General features: G+C 40.4%; 2 protein-coding genes and 1 pseudogene across 2 annotated transcripts; all 3 read right to left on the reverse strand.

Annotated features, from left to right (window-relative positions):
* Positions 1-15,495, reverse strand: part of LOC119210835 (protocadherin beta-15-like) — a 204,715-nt pseudogene that overhangs the window by 110,975 nt on the left and 78,245 nt on the right.
* On the reverse strand, positions 8,190-11,040 carry LOC119206006 (protocadherin beta-16-like). Its single transcript, XM_062558384.1, has one exon. It carries the CDS (start codon positions 10,746-10,748, stop codon positions 8,190-8,192), a length of 2,559 nt encoding a protein of 852 aa, XP_062414368.1. The 5' UTR covers positions 10,749-11,040.
* LOC134107195 (protocadherin gamma-A4-like) lies at positions 11,761-15,217 on the reverse strand. The gene has a single exon (XM_062558726.1). It carries the CDS (start codon positions 14,870-14,872, stop codon positions 12,395-12,397), a length of 2,478 nt encoding a protein of 825 aa, XP_062414710.1. The 5' UTR covers positions 14,873-15,217; the 3' UTR covers positions 11,761-12,394.

The following is a 15,495-nucleotide window of genomic DNA, read 5'->3' on the forward strand; positions in this document are numbered from 1 at the left end:
TAGATGAAAATAGTAAAGGACTCCGTGGACGTGGGAATAGATTGGAACATAAAGTTAATGCAACGTAAAATATAAATTGCGGGATTTAGTAGAATAATTGACAAACAAACACTACTCAAATTCTCCAAACACAAAAAAAGAAAAACAGAAACACAACAGCGTTACTAAACCAGTCACACCGCTAGGAACTAACTGTTCAACACTGAAGTGCTGAATTTATGAATAACAGCTTATTGTACAAATAATGAGTTTGGACTTGAGTAGTAAATAAAGAGGTTAAAAGGGACGGCACAATGATCCCAATTTAGTTAAGTAAAAAAATCATTAGACAAGATTCAGGAAAGAAAGAACTTTAAAAATATTAAATAATTGCAAAGTGAGAAATTTAAAGATGAAGTGAGACTAAATGATATGTTAATGCTGTTTTATTCTATTTTTAGATGAATAAAAGCAATAATATGTAAAAGATAATACTAGCATGGTTAAAAAGATGTTCATAAAAATATAGGAACGTATTCTTTATAATAATACAATAAATGCAGAAAAAAAGGAATGGAATTAGGTTCTGTTAATTGTGCTGAAAGAAATATCATCTTCGGATTTCAGTATTCCCGTCTTTTTTTAACATTGTTTTCGTTATATTTTATTTAAAGCACTTTGTCTCAAGACATTTCATAATATATGTGGATTATGTTGACTTTCTTTGTTTATTAAATGAAATAAATAAATAGTTCAACTGAAGAAGAAAACACAAAAAAGAGCCATATAAAAATAGCCGGATTACTTATTTTTCATTTGCAAATGAATAAAAAGTGGAACATGTTGTCTAATCACATGACTAACCTCTGGAGGAGAGTCTGGTTCATCCAGGATGTTCTTCTCACTTTGTATCCGCTGCATTGTTCCTGTAGAACTGGGGTCCATTATCAGCACGTTCTGACTACCGACTGTGCCGAACTTACAGTCACTCTTTCTGGAGTCATTCGTCCTGCACACCTCGTAGTTGTACACGTGTTGGAGAGTCCCTGTCCCCAAAGTGTCTGAGTAACGTGGTGGATAATACGGAATCACAGGGAGATTGGAGTGATACAGGACGCGAGACTGCCTCCATCTGTAGATCTTCACGGATATAATAACCACTAAACACGTGATGAAGAGGAAGGAAACTACAGCCAAAGCCAGAACTAAGTAGAAGGTCAGGTTGTCATTGTACTCCTTGTCTTGTGTATAGTCAGTGAACTCAGACAGCACTTCAGGGAAGCTGTCCGCCACGGCCACGTTAACAATGACTGTAGCTGAACGAGAGGGCTGCCCGTTGTCCTCCACGATCACAGTCAGTCTTTGTTTCACTGCATCTTTATCAGTGACTCCGCGGATAGTTCTTATTTCTCCATTCTGTAAGCCCACTTCAAACAGCGCCCTGTCTGTGGCTTTTTGCAGTTTGTAGGAGAGCCAGGCATTCTGTCCAGAGTCCACATCAACAGCCACCACTTTAGTGACCAGATAGCCCACATCTGCTGAACGAGGAACCATCTCAGCCACCAGAGAGCCTCCAGTCTGGACCGGGTACAGAACCTGAGGAGGGTTGTCGTTCAGGTCTTGGACTATTAATCTAACTGTAGCAACTGAACTAAGAGGAGGGGATCCAGCATCACGAGCAGTTATGTTGAATTCAAACACTTTGATTTGCTCAAAATCAAATGACCTCACTGCGTGAATTACACCACTTTCTGAATTCACGGACACTAACGAGGACACAGCTGCTCCATTAATCTCATTCTCCTCCAGGAAGTAAGAAACCCGAGCGTTTTGGCCCCAGTCTGCATCACGAGCACTGAGAGTAAAAACAGAAAACCCAGGTGAATTGTTCTCTAGTACGGTTTTACTGTACTCTGACTGGTCAAATTCAGGAAGGTTGTCATTCACATCAGACACTTTTACGTTGATGTGTTTCCTGCTTGTCAGAGGAGGGGAGCCTTGGTCAGACACCGTTATGGTGATGTTGTACTCAGGGATACGTTCTCTATCTAAGACGTTATCGGTTACTATGGTATAATATCCTGTTATTGAAGACTCGATTTTGAAAGGCATATCAGAGTCAATGGAGCATTTGACAACACCGTTACCATCAGAATCAACATCATCCACATTAATAACAGCAATAGTTGTACCTGGAGGAGAGTCCTCGGAAATCAAATTAACAAATGACATCAGCTGTATTGTAGGGACGTTGTCATTCTCGTCTATTAATTGAATTATAACTTTGCACGTATCTGAATATCCTCCTTGGTCACTAGCCTTAACGTTTATTTGATACGTTTTAGACTTTTCAAAATCAAGTTTACCTGCAACTTTAATATCTCCAGTTTTGTCATTTACCTCAAAAAGCTGCTTCACCTCTCTGGTGACATGTGCTATTGAAAATGTTATTTCACGATTGGCTCCTTTATCTGCGTCATCGGCACTCACAGTGGTTACTACTGTTCCTTCTGGAGAGTTCTCCCTGACTTCTGCTTTATAAACAGGCTGACTACAAACTGGCGCATTATCGTTTGCATCTAGAACAGTGATATGAATACGTACTGTCCCTGATCTTTGTGGTTCTCCTCCATCTGAAGCAATCAGCACGAGTGATTGTGTCTCCTCTTTTTCTCGGTCTAACGGGTTTTGTAAAACCATTTCGATGGATTTCCCTCCATCAGGCTGACTCTGTACTTCCAATTTAAAATGATCCACGGATCTGAGGATGTATTTTTGAATGTCATTAATTCCAACATCCGGGTCGTATGCACTCTCTAATGAGAAGCGAGTCCCCGATACAACACTTTCGATAATATTCAAACTGATTTCTTCCTTTGGGAACGACGGGCTGTTATCGTTTACGTCTATTACCTCCACGGTGACCCGATAAAGCTGGATTGGATTTTCTAAAATGACTTCGAAACTGAAGCTACAGGGCGTCGTCTTTCCACACAGTTCTTCTCGGTCGATTCGCTCTTTAATCACAAGGGTGCCTTTGTCCCGGTTTAAATCAACGTACTGTCGACTCTCCTTTGTAATAATCCGAGCTTTACCTGATATGAGCCTCGCAACATCCAAACCTAAATCTCTAGCGATGTTTCCAACGAAAGACCCCTCTGCCTGTTCCTCTGACACGGAATAGCGAGCCTGACCAGTCACTGAGCTCATCTTAAAAAGACAAAGAATGACAAACAGGGATTGTCCTCGGCCTCCGAGATCGGTTATCCACATAAGAGCCATCATGAATCCAACTGAAGATACACGGTAATCCTTTTCCATGCAAAGACGATCGTTGTTGAAAAAAGGAAACGATATAATCAGCAGAGAAGTTCCTCGATAAATGCTTCGTTATAACACATAAGGAGAATGACCGTGTCCTCACTGAGCAGTGAGACATTGAACGGATTGAAAGGGGTGGATTACTGCGCTGCTTGTACTGTTAGTCAGTGATGAATCAACAGCGGCGCTCACAGCCCGTCCAAAGAAGTGGAGTGTACAATATTAATAACACTTTACACTTTTATTTTTGATGAATTCAGTTATTGTATGAAATAGTTTATATTCAGATCAATATGAAGAGGAAAAGGCCTTTGTTTTGACAGGAATAAATAAATACAACGAAAATTACTATAAAAGCCCATTAAATATTTACTGAAACTTTATTTGATTGAATATTATTTTTGTTGAGGTCACAATAATGTCCTATAGAGTATCAATAATTATCATCTTTAAAAAAATGTATTGAAAAATTCCCAAGCATATAATCAATGTAAAGTCCACTAACAATTCTACTAAGTGTTCCTTTTCTGATATTTAATAAATTATTAGGAAAAAGGTAGCAGAATGTGTCTTTTGGGATATTTTGTTCAACGTTTTTTTGTTAAACCTGTAACATTATTTTTCTTCATTAAAGATATTCGTTAAACATTGATATTATCAATGTATTTTTGAGAGAGAGAGAGAGAAGGCGGGCGCGCAAACCGTTCTGAACCCCCCTTCATAAGTATGATGATTAACTTAATATGTTGAAATTAATCTCAAAATATGGAACAATACGCATTTAAAAAATCAGATTACGGTTTGTGTGATATTTTGTGTTCCCATATGTTTTTGGCTTGGATTTGAAACTCGTTAAGAAAGCAACTTCAAAATGATTCTGTTAACCGTTTCACGACCAAGGACAGTGCCTCAAAATACTACCTGACAGCAGTATAAATGTGCACTTACTCTCAACTACTTCAGGAGAATGAAAGTCACTCTTTCTTCAGTCGCTGGTCTTGCACAACTCGTAGTTGTACACGGGCTGCTCTTGACTATTCTGTCTGTTACGATTAAATCGTTGTCTGTTTTTAAGATCGGTGGACTGAGTTTTTTAAGTCAAAATACGGGCACGACCAGAACGCAGCCTTAGCACATCCACACCAATGTCTTGAACAACGCTACCGATAAGTGACGTCATTTTCACCTCCCCCGTATTCGCAAATCTGATTTGGCGGCACAAGTCGTGATTGAAACAAGGAAAGAACAGCAGAAACGGCCACAATCACCTATATTTCAAACGCCTCTTTTTACGAAGTGATTTTCCCAAACGCCATTAAGAATTTAATAATATGCGGGAGCAAACACCTGCTGTGTACAATCCAGAAAAAAAGCACATTAAGGCTTTGCTTGAAATTAAATTTCAGCAGAGGATCAGTTGGTTATGTATTGTTCTTCTCTCATTTATATATGGAAAAAATGAGGGCTTTGCCTCCACCGAATTAACTATGAACACTTGTTTCACTTACAAAAAGTCCCCCGTACGGTGCAAATCCCAAATGTCAATAAAACAAGATTCATAATCATAACTCCAGTGACTAGAAACATCCCTTAGTTGTGTGTCTAAAACCTTATAGGTTATCATGCACACTTTAGACCAAAGGGCAACAATATTTTTTTAACTGAATAAAAAAAGAACTTAAATGTTAAAAATACAACATATAAAAGCTCTCACCTCTAGAGGAGAGTCAGGTTCGTCCAGGATATTCTTCTCACTTTGTATCCGCTGCATCGTTCCTGTAGAACTGGGGTCCATTATCAGCACGTTCTGACTACCGACTGTGCCGAACTTACAGTCACTCTTTCTGGAGTCATTCGTCCTGCACACCTCGTAGTTGTACACGTGTTGGAGAGTCCCTGTCCCCAAAGTGTCTGAGTAACGTGGTGGATAATACGGCATCACAGGGAGATTGGAGTGATACAGGACGCGAGACTGCCTCCATCTGTAGATCTTCACTGATATAATAACCACTAAACACGTGATGAAGAGGAAGGAAACTACAGCCAAAGCCAACACTAAGTAGAAGGTCAGGTTGTCATTGTAGTCCTTGTCTTGTGTATAGTCAGTGAACTCAGACAGCACTTCAGGGAAGCTGTCCGCCACCGCCACGTTAACAATGACTGTAGCTGAACGAGAGGGCTGCCCGTTGTCCTCCACGATCACAGTCAGTCTTTGTTTCACAGCATCTTTATCAGTGACTCCGCGGGTAGTTCTTATTTCTCCATTCTGTAAGCCCACTTCAAACAGCGCCCTTTCTGTGGCTTTCTGCAGTTTGTAGGAGAGCCAGGCATTCTGTCCAGAGTCCACATCAACCGCCACCACTTTAGTGACCAGATAGCCCACATCTGCTGAACGAGGAACCATCTCAGCCACCAGAGAGCCTCCAGTCTGGACCGGGTACAGAACCTGAGGAGGGTTGTCGTTCTGGTCCTGGATCAGCACTTTCACAGTCACGTTGCTACTGAGTGGAGGGGAGCCTCCGTCCTGCGCTTTCACTACTAGCTGAAGCTGTTTAATTTGTTCATAATCAAAGGAGCGCACCGCATGTAAAACTCCACTTTCTGAATTTATGGAAATGTATTCTGAGAGATGAGACCCACCAATATAAGAATCTTCCAGAATATAAGATACACGGGCGTTTTGGTTTTCATCAGAATCTTTAGCCTTGACAGTAATAAGTGAAACCCCTGCCGCATTATTCTCAGCAATAAATGCAGTGTAAGCACCTTCTGAAAAAAGTGGAGCATTATCATTCACATCCGACACCTTGAAATTAAATGTTTTTTTAGTTGAGAGAGGAAGCATTCCTGCATCTGTCGCAATAACAGTGATGTTATACTCTGAAACAGTTTCACGATCTAATAAAGTATCTGTAACCAAAGTGTAGTAATTTCGTAAATTAGATTTTATCTTAAAAGGTGCGTTTTGTTCTATTCTACAGTGCACTTTTCCGTTGTCGCCTGCATCAAGATCTTTCACGTTAATGATGCCAATAGTTGTACCAGGAGGAGAGTCTTCTGACACAGGACTAGTGAATGACATCACACTAATCGCGGGGGCGTTGTCGTTTACATCTGTCACTTCAATTATGACTTTGCTTGAATCCGTCAATCCTCCCCGATCTTTAGCATCGATTCGGACTTCGTGTTTTTTGTGATTTTCATAATCAATTAAACCTTTTATTGAAATAACTCCCGTTTTTTCATCAATTGCAAACAAATTAGTGATACCGTTGTTAAGATCTGATAAATAATACGTTACAATACAATTTGATCCAAAATCTGCGTCACTCGCATTAACAGTGGTAACGTAAGTGTCTCTTGGAGAGTTTTCCATCACCGTTGCTTTGTAAACTGATTGATTAAACATAGGTGCATTATCATTAACATCAAGAACAGTTACATTTATATTTACCGTACCAGATCTCTGCGGAATTCCACCGTCTACAGCTATGAGCTTTAGGGACAGATTAGGGGTCGTCTCTCTGTCTAATGGTTTCTGAAGCACCATCTCGGCATATTTCTTACCATCTGCATTAGAGTTTTGTTTTAAAACAAAATTCTCATTATCGGTGAGATAATATTCTCTTAGTCCATTGACGCCGACATCTGGGTCTTCTGCACTTGCCAATGGAAAACGAGCACCAGCATTAGCTATTTCGCTTATTTCGAAATGGATGACGTTTCTTTTAAAGGTCGGAGAATGATCATTTATGTCTGTTATTTCAATAGTAATCTGATGTAACTCCATGGGGTTTTCTAAAATCACCTCGAAGCTAAAACTACACGGCGTCACGTCTCCACATAGCTGCTCCCGGTCCATTCTCTCATTCACCACCAAAATCCCTTTGTCTGTCTTCAGCTCGGTGTACTGAACGCTCTCTCCCGTCACAATACGGGCCCGACCAGAACGGAGCCTTTTCAGATCCAAACCAAGATCCTGAGCTACATTACCGATTAGGGAGCCTTTCTTCATCTCCTCCGGGATTGAATATCGGATATGTCCGCTGACCAAATGGTTGAGAAAGAAAAAGAAAAACAGACGCTTCCAATAGTGTTTGCAGTAAAAGCGCCATTCGCACTGTGAGGAGGATGCTATTGCACACGCCATATGAAAAAAAAATGTTCTTGACAACGGAATAACTCACGATGAAAAACACTTATTGTGTATCAAAAAAAGGACGTTTACTGTTATACTCAACAACTCAATGAGACTGGTTTCCTCGAACGCCAACCCGTATGCATACTGCCTGACATGTATTATAGGAGGGATTGTGTGGACCTGTTTTAGTTATTATGTTTCATTGACCAACAGCGTCGCTTAGAGTCCAACATTTGTAATACCGCGGGTATGGGCACGAAAATGATCTGAATGGTGGTTTCTGAAAATATTATTAAAATATAAAAACATAGTACTCAGTAAAGTAATGATTAGTATACAAACTATTTAAACGCTGGAAAAGGTCGTATTATTGTTGTATGCAGTCCACAATTTAAAAAAACAGCAATGCAATTTTGATGAAAAAACAAAAAATCAGAAAAATAAATAAATACACCTACGACTCAAACTAGATTAAACGATGCACTGAAAACTAGAACACAACTGGTCTTTATCGTTGGGAGCCGTGAAAGGAGACATTTTTTATGTACAAACAAGAGTCCAGATATTATACAAAACATACAAGCAATAAAAATATACTAATCACAAAAAAGCATATGAAAGCTATGTCGGTGGAAAAGATGAAACGAAACACAAACAAAAGATGCACTGACTTCGAAAGATGCACTCACTTCTCATATCTATTAACATATGAGTTAAAAATGACCACGGCAGAATTCTTATCAGGCGCTTAAAAAGACAGATGCTGTCCACACTGGCTATACGCACAGTGCAGCACTACAATTTTAATGGAATTTACGGAATGGAGGCGAAGCAACATTATTTGACTCACCTCTAGAGGAGAGTCTGGTTCATCCAGGATGTTCTTCTCACTTTGTATCCGCTGCATCGTTCCTGTAGAACTGGGGTCCATTATCAGCACGTTCTGACTACCGACTGTGCCGAATTTACAGTCACTCTTTCTGGAGTCATTCGTCCTGCACACCTCGTAGTTGTACACGTGTTGGAGAGTCCCTGTCCCCAAAGTGTCTGAGTAACGTGGTGGATAATACGGAATCACAGGGAGATTGGAGTGATACAGGACGCGAGACTGCCTCCATCTGTAGATCTTCACTGATATAATAACCACTAAACACGTGATGAAGAGGAAGGAAACTACAGCCAAAGCCAACACTAAGTAGAAGGTCAGGTTGTCATTGTACTCCTTGTCTTGTGTATAGTCAGTGAACTCAGACAGCACTTCAGGGAAGCTGTCCGCCACCGCCACGTTAACAATGACTGTAGCTGAACGAGAGGGCTGCCCGTTGTCCTCCACGATCACAGTCAGTCTTTGTTTCACTGCATCTTTATCAGTGACTCCGCGGATAGTTCTTATTTCTCCATTCTGTAAGCCCACTTCAAACAGCGCCCTGTCTGTGGCTTTCTGCAGTTTGTAGGAGAGCCAGGCATTCTGTCCAGAGTCCACATCAACAGCCACCACTTTAGTGACCAGATAGCCCACATCTGCTGAACGAGGAACCATCTCAGCCACCAGAGAGCCTCCAGTCTGGACCGGGTACAGAACCTGAGGAGGGTTGTCGTTCAGGTCTTGGACTATTAATCTAACTGTAGCAGCTGAACTAAGCGGAGGGGATCCAGCATCACGAGCAGTTACGTTGAATTCCAAAAACTTGATTTGCTCAAAATCAAACGACCTCACTGCGTGGATTACACCACTTTCTGAATTCACAGACACTAACGAGGACACAGCTGCTCCATTAATGTCTTTCTCCTCCAGGAAGTAAGAAACCCGAGCGTTTTGGCCCCAGTCTGCATCACGAGCTCTGAGAGTGAAAACAGAAAACCCAGGTGAATTGTTCTCTGGTACAGTCTTACTGTACTCTGACTGGTCAAATTCAGGAGGGTTGTCATTCACATCAGACACTTTTACATTGATGTGTTTCCTTCTTGTCAGAGGAGGGGAGCCTTGGTCAGAGACCGTTATAGTTATGTTGTACTCAGGGATACTTTCTCTGTCTAAGACGTTATCGTTTACTATGGTATAATAACCTGTTAATGAAGACTCGATTTTGAAAGGCATGTCAGAGTCAATGGAGCATTTGACAACACCGTTACCATCAGAATCTACATCATCCACATTAATAACAGCAATAGTTGTACCTGGAGGAGAGTCCTCGGAAATCAAATTAACAAATGACATCAGCTGTATTGTAGGAACGTTGTCATTCTCGTCTATTAATTGGATTGTAACTTTGCAAGTATCTGATAATCCTCCTTGGTCACTAGCCTTAACGTTTATTTGATACGTTTTAGACTTTTCAAAATCTAGTTTACCTGCAACTGTAATATCTCCAGTTTTGTCATTTACCTCAAAAAGCTGCTTAACCTCTCTGGTGACATGTGCTATTGAAAATTTTATTTCAGCATTGGCTCCTTTATCTGCGTCATTGGCACTCACAGTGGTTACTACTGTTCCTTCTGGAGAGTTCTCCCTGACTTCTGCTTTATAAACAGGCTGACTACAAACTGGCGCATTATCGTTAATATCTAGCACAGTGATATGAATACGTACTGTCCCTGATCTTTGTGGTTCTCCTCCATCTGAAGCAATCAGCACAAGTGAGTGTGTCTCCTCTTTTTCTCGGTCTAACGGGTTTTGTAAAACCATTTCGATGGATTTCCCTCCATCAGGCTGACTCTGTACTTCCAATTTAAAATAACCCACGGGTCTGAGGATGTATTTTTGAATGTCATTAATTCCAACATCGGGGTCGTATGCACTCTCTAATGAGAAGCGAGTCCCCGATACAACACTTTCAACAATATTCAAACTGATTTCTTCCTTTGGGAACGACGGGGTGTTATCGTTTACGTCTATTACCTCCACGGTGACTCGATAAAGCTGGATTGGATTTTCTAAAATGACTTCGAAACTGAAGCTACAGGGCGTCGTCTTTCCACACAGTTCTTCTCGGTCGATTCGCTCTTTAATCACAAGGGTGCCCTTGTCCCGGTTTAAATCAACGTACTGTCGACTCTCCTTTGTAATAATCCGAGCTTTACCTGATAGGAGCCTCGCAACATCCAAACCTAAATCTCTAGCGATGTTTCCAACGAAAGACCCCTCTGCCTGTTCCTCTGGCACGGAATAGCGAGCCTGACCAGTCACTGAGCTCAGCTTAAAAAGACAAAGAATGACAAACAGGGATTGTCCTCGGCCTCCGAGATCGGTTATCCACATTTGAGCCATCATGAATCCAACTGAAGATACACGGTAATCCTTTTTCATGCAAAGACGATCGTTGTTGAAAAAAAGGAAACTATAAAATCAGCAGAGAAGTTCCTCGATAAATGCTTCGTTATAACACATAAGGAGAATGACCGTGTCCTCACTGAGCAGTGAAACATTGAGCGGATTGAAAGGGGTGGACTGCTGCGCTGCTTGTACTGTTAGTCAGTGATGAATCAACAGCGGCGCTCACAGCCCGTCCAAAGAAGTGGAGTGTACAATATAATTAACACTTTACACAATTTATTTTTGATGAATTCAGTTATTGTATTAAATATTTTAAATTCAGATCAATATGAAGAGGAAAAGGCCTTTATTTTGACAGGATTAAATAAATACAACGAAAATTACTATAAAAGCCTATTAAATAATCACTGAAACTTTATTTGATATAATATTATTTTTGTTGAGGTCACAATAATGTCCAATAGAGTATCAATAATTATCATCTTTAAAAAAATGTATTGCAAAAATCCCAAGCATGTAATCAATGTAAAGTCCACTAACAATTCTAATTAGTGTTCCATTTCCGATATTAAAAAATTATTAGGAAAAAAGGTAGCAGAATGTGTCTTTTTGGGATATTTTGTTAAACCTGTAACATTATTTTTTTCATAAAGATTTTGGTTAAACATTGATATTATCAATGTATTTTTTGAGAGAGAGAGAAAGCGTTTGTGCAAACCGTTCTGAATACAACCCCCCTTCATAAGAATGATTATTAACTAAATATGTTGAAATAAATCTCAAAATATGGAACAATACGCATTAAAAAAATCAGAATACGGTTTGTGTGATATGTTGTATTCCCATAAGTTTTTGGCTTGGATTTAAAACTCGTTAAGAAAGCTACTTCAAAATGATTCCTTTAAAGGTTTCAGGACCAAGGACAGTGCCTCAAAATACTACCTGACAGCAGTATAAATGTGCACTTACTCTCAACTAATTCAGGAGAATGAAATTCACTCTTTCTTCAGGCGCTGGTCTTGCACAACTCGTAGTTACACGCTGCTCTTGACTATTCTGTCGGTTACGAATTAATCGTTGTCTGTTTTTAAGATCGGTGGACTGAGTTTTTTAAGTCAAAATACGGGCACGACCAGAACGCAGCCTTAGCACATCCACACCAATGTCTTGAACAACGCTACCGATAAGTGACGTCATTTTCACCTCCCCCGTATTCGCAAATCTGATTTGGCGGCACAAGTCGTGATTGAAACAAGGAAAGAACAGCAGAAACGGCCACAATCACCTATATTTCAAACGCCTCTTTTTACGAAGTGATTTTCCCAAGCGCCATTACAAATTTAATAATATGCGGGAGCAAACACCTGCTATGTACAATCCAGAAAATTAAATTTCAGCAGAGGATCAGTTGGTTATGTATTGTTCTTCTCTCATTTATATATGGAAAAAATGAGGGCTTTGCCTCCACAGAATTAACTATGAACACTTGTTTCATTAACAAAAAGTCCCTGTACGGTGAAAATCCCAAATGTCAATAAAATAGGATTCATAATCATAACTCCAGTGGCTAGAAACATCCCTTGTGTGTGTAAAACCTTATGGGTTATTATGCACACTTTAGACAAAAGGGCAACCATGATTTTTTAACTGAATAAAAAAATAACTTACATGATAACAATTCAACATATAAAAGCTCTCACCTCTAGAGGAGAGTCTGGTTCATCCAGGATGTTCTTCTCACTTTGTATCCGCTGCATCGTTCCAGTAGAACTGGGGTCCATTATCAGCACGTTCTGACTACCGACTGTGCCGAATTTACAGTCACTCTTTCTGGAGTCATTCGTCCTGCACACCTCGTAGTTGTACACGTGTTGGAGAGTCCCTGTCCCCAAAGTGTCTGAGTAACGTGGTGGATAATACGGAATCACAGGGAGATTGGAGTGATACAGGACGCGAGACTGCCTCCATCTGTAGATCTTCACTGATATAATAACCACTAAACACGTGATGAAGAGGAAGGAAACTACAGCCAAAGCCAACACTAGGTAGAAGGTCAGGTTGTCATTGTAGTCCTTGTCTTGTGTATAGTCAGTGAACTCAGACAGCACTTCAGGGAAGCTGTCCGCCACCGCCACGTTAACAATGACTGTAGCTGAACGAGAGGGCTGCCCGTTGTCCTCCACGATCACAGTCAGTCTTTGTTTCACTGCATCTTTATCAGTGACTCCGCGGATAGTTCTTATTTCTCCATTCTGTAAGCCCACTTCAAACAGCGCCCTTTCTGTGGCTTTCTGCAGTTTGTAGGAGAGCCAGGCATTCTGTCCAGAGTCCACATCAACCGCCACCACTTTAGTGACCAGATAGCCCACATCTGCTGAACGAGGAACCATCTCAGCCACCAGAGAGCCTCCAGTCTGGACCGGGTACAGAACCTGAGGAGGGTTGTCGTTCAGGTCTTGGACTATTAATCTAACTGTAGCAGCTGAACTAAGCGGAGGGGATCCAGCATCACGAGCAGTTACGTTGAATTCCAAAAACTTGATTTGCTCAAAATCAAACGACCTCACTGCGTGGATTACACCACTTTCTGAATTCACAGACACTAACGAGGACACAGCTGCTCCATTAATGTCTTTCTCCTCCAGGAAGTAAGAAACCCGAGCGTTTTGGCCCCAGTCTGCATCACGAGCTCTGAGAGTGAAAACAGAAAACCCAGGTGAATTGTTCTCTGGTACAGTCTTGCTGTACTCTGACTGGTCAAATTCAGGAGGGTTGTCATTCACATCAGACACTTTTACATTGATGTGTTTCCTTCTTGTCAGAGGAGGGGAGCCTTGGTCAGAGACCGTTATAGTTATGTTGTACTCAGGGATACTTTCTCTGTCTAAGACGTTATCGTTTACTATGGTATAATAACCTGTTAATGAAGACTCGATTTTGAAAGGCATGTCAGAGTCCATGGAGCATTTGACAACACCGTTACCATCAGAATCTACATCATCCACATTAATAACAGCAATAGTTGTACCTGGAGGAGAGTCCTCGGAAATCAAATTAACAAATGACATCAGCTGTATTGTAGGAACGTTGTCATTCTCGTCTATTAATTGGATTGTAACTTTGCAAGTATCTGATAATCCTCCTTGGTCACTAGCCTTAACGTTTATTTGATACGTTTTAGACTTTTCAAAATCTAGTTTACCTGCAACTGTAATATCTCCAGTTTTGTCATTTACCTCAAAAAGCTGCTTAACCTCTCTGGTGACATGTGCTATTGAAAATTTTATTTCAGCATTGGCTCCTTTATCTGCGTCATTGGCACTCACAGTGGTTACTACTGTTCCTTCTGGAGAGTTCTCCCTGACTTCTGCTTTATAAACAGGCTGACTACAAACTGGCGCATTATCGTTAATATCTAGCACAGTGATATGAATACGTACTGTCCCTGATCTTTGTGGTTCTCCTCCATCTGAAGCAATCAGCACAAGTGAGTGTGTCTCCTCTTTTTCTCGGTCTAACGGGTTTTGTAAAACCATTTCGATGGATTTCCCTCCATCAGGCTGACTCTGTACTTCCAATTTAAAATAACCCACGGGTCTGAGGATGTATTTTTGAATGTCATTAATTCCAACATCGGGGTCGTATGCACTCTCTAATGAGAAGCGAGTCCCCGATACAACACTTTCAACAATATTCAAACTGATTTCTTCCTTTGGGAACGACGGGGTGTTATCGTTTACGTCTATTACCTCCACGGTGACTCGATAAAGCTGGATTGGATTTTCTAAAATGACTTCGAAACTGAAGCTACAGGGCGTCGTCTTTCCACACAGTTCTTCTCGGTCGATTCGCTCTTTAATCACAAGGGTGCCCTTGTCCCGGTTTAAATCAACGTACTGTCGACTCTCCTTTGTAATAATCCGAGCTTTACCTGATAGGAGCCTCGCAACATCCAAACCTAAATCTCTAGCGATGTTTCCAACGAAAGACCCCTCTGCCTGTTCCTCTGGCACGGAATAGCGAGCCTGACCAGTCACTGAGCTCAGCTTAAAAAGACAAAGAATGACAAACAGGGATTGTCCTCGGCCTCCGAGATCGGTTATCCACATTTGAGCCATCATGAATCCAACTGAAGATACACGGTAATCCTTTTTCATTCAAAGACGATCGTTGTTGAAAAAAAGGAAACTATAAAATCAGCAGAGAAGTTCCTCGATAAATGCTTCGTTATAACACATAAGGAGAATGACCGTGTCCTCACTGAGCAGTGAAACATTGAGCGGATTGAAAGGGGTGGACTGCTGCGCTGCTTGTACTGTTAGTCAGTGATGAATCAACAGCGGCGCTCACAGCCCGTCCAAAGAAGTGGAGTGTACAATATAATTAACACTTTACACAATTTATTTTTGATGAATTCAGTTATTGTATTAAATATTTTAAATTCAGATCAATATGAAGAGGAAAAGGCCTTTATTTTGACAGGATTAAATAAATACAACGAAAATTACTATAAAAGCCTATTAAATAATCACTGAAACTTTATTTGATTGAATATTATTTTTGTTGAGGTCACAATAATGTCCAATAGAGTATCAATAATTATCATCTTTAAAAAAATGTATTGCAAAAATCCCAAGCATGTAATCAATGTAAAGTCCACTAACAATTCTAATTAGTGTTCCATTTCCGATATTAAAAAATTATTAGGAAAAAAGGTAGCAGAATGTGTCTTTTTGGGATATTTTGTTAAACCTGTAACATTATTTTTTTCATAAAGATT

The sequence above is a fragment of the Pungitius pungitius genome, chromosome 2 (genome assembly GCF_949316345.1).
Source record: "Pungitius pungitius chromosome 2, fPunPun2.1, whole genome shotgun sequence".
NCBI classification, from domain to species: Eukaryota; Metazoa; Chordata; class Actinopteri; order Perciformes; family Gasterosteidae; genus Pungitius; species Pungitius pungitius.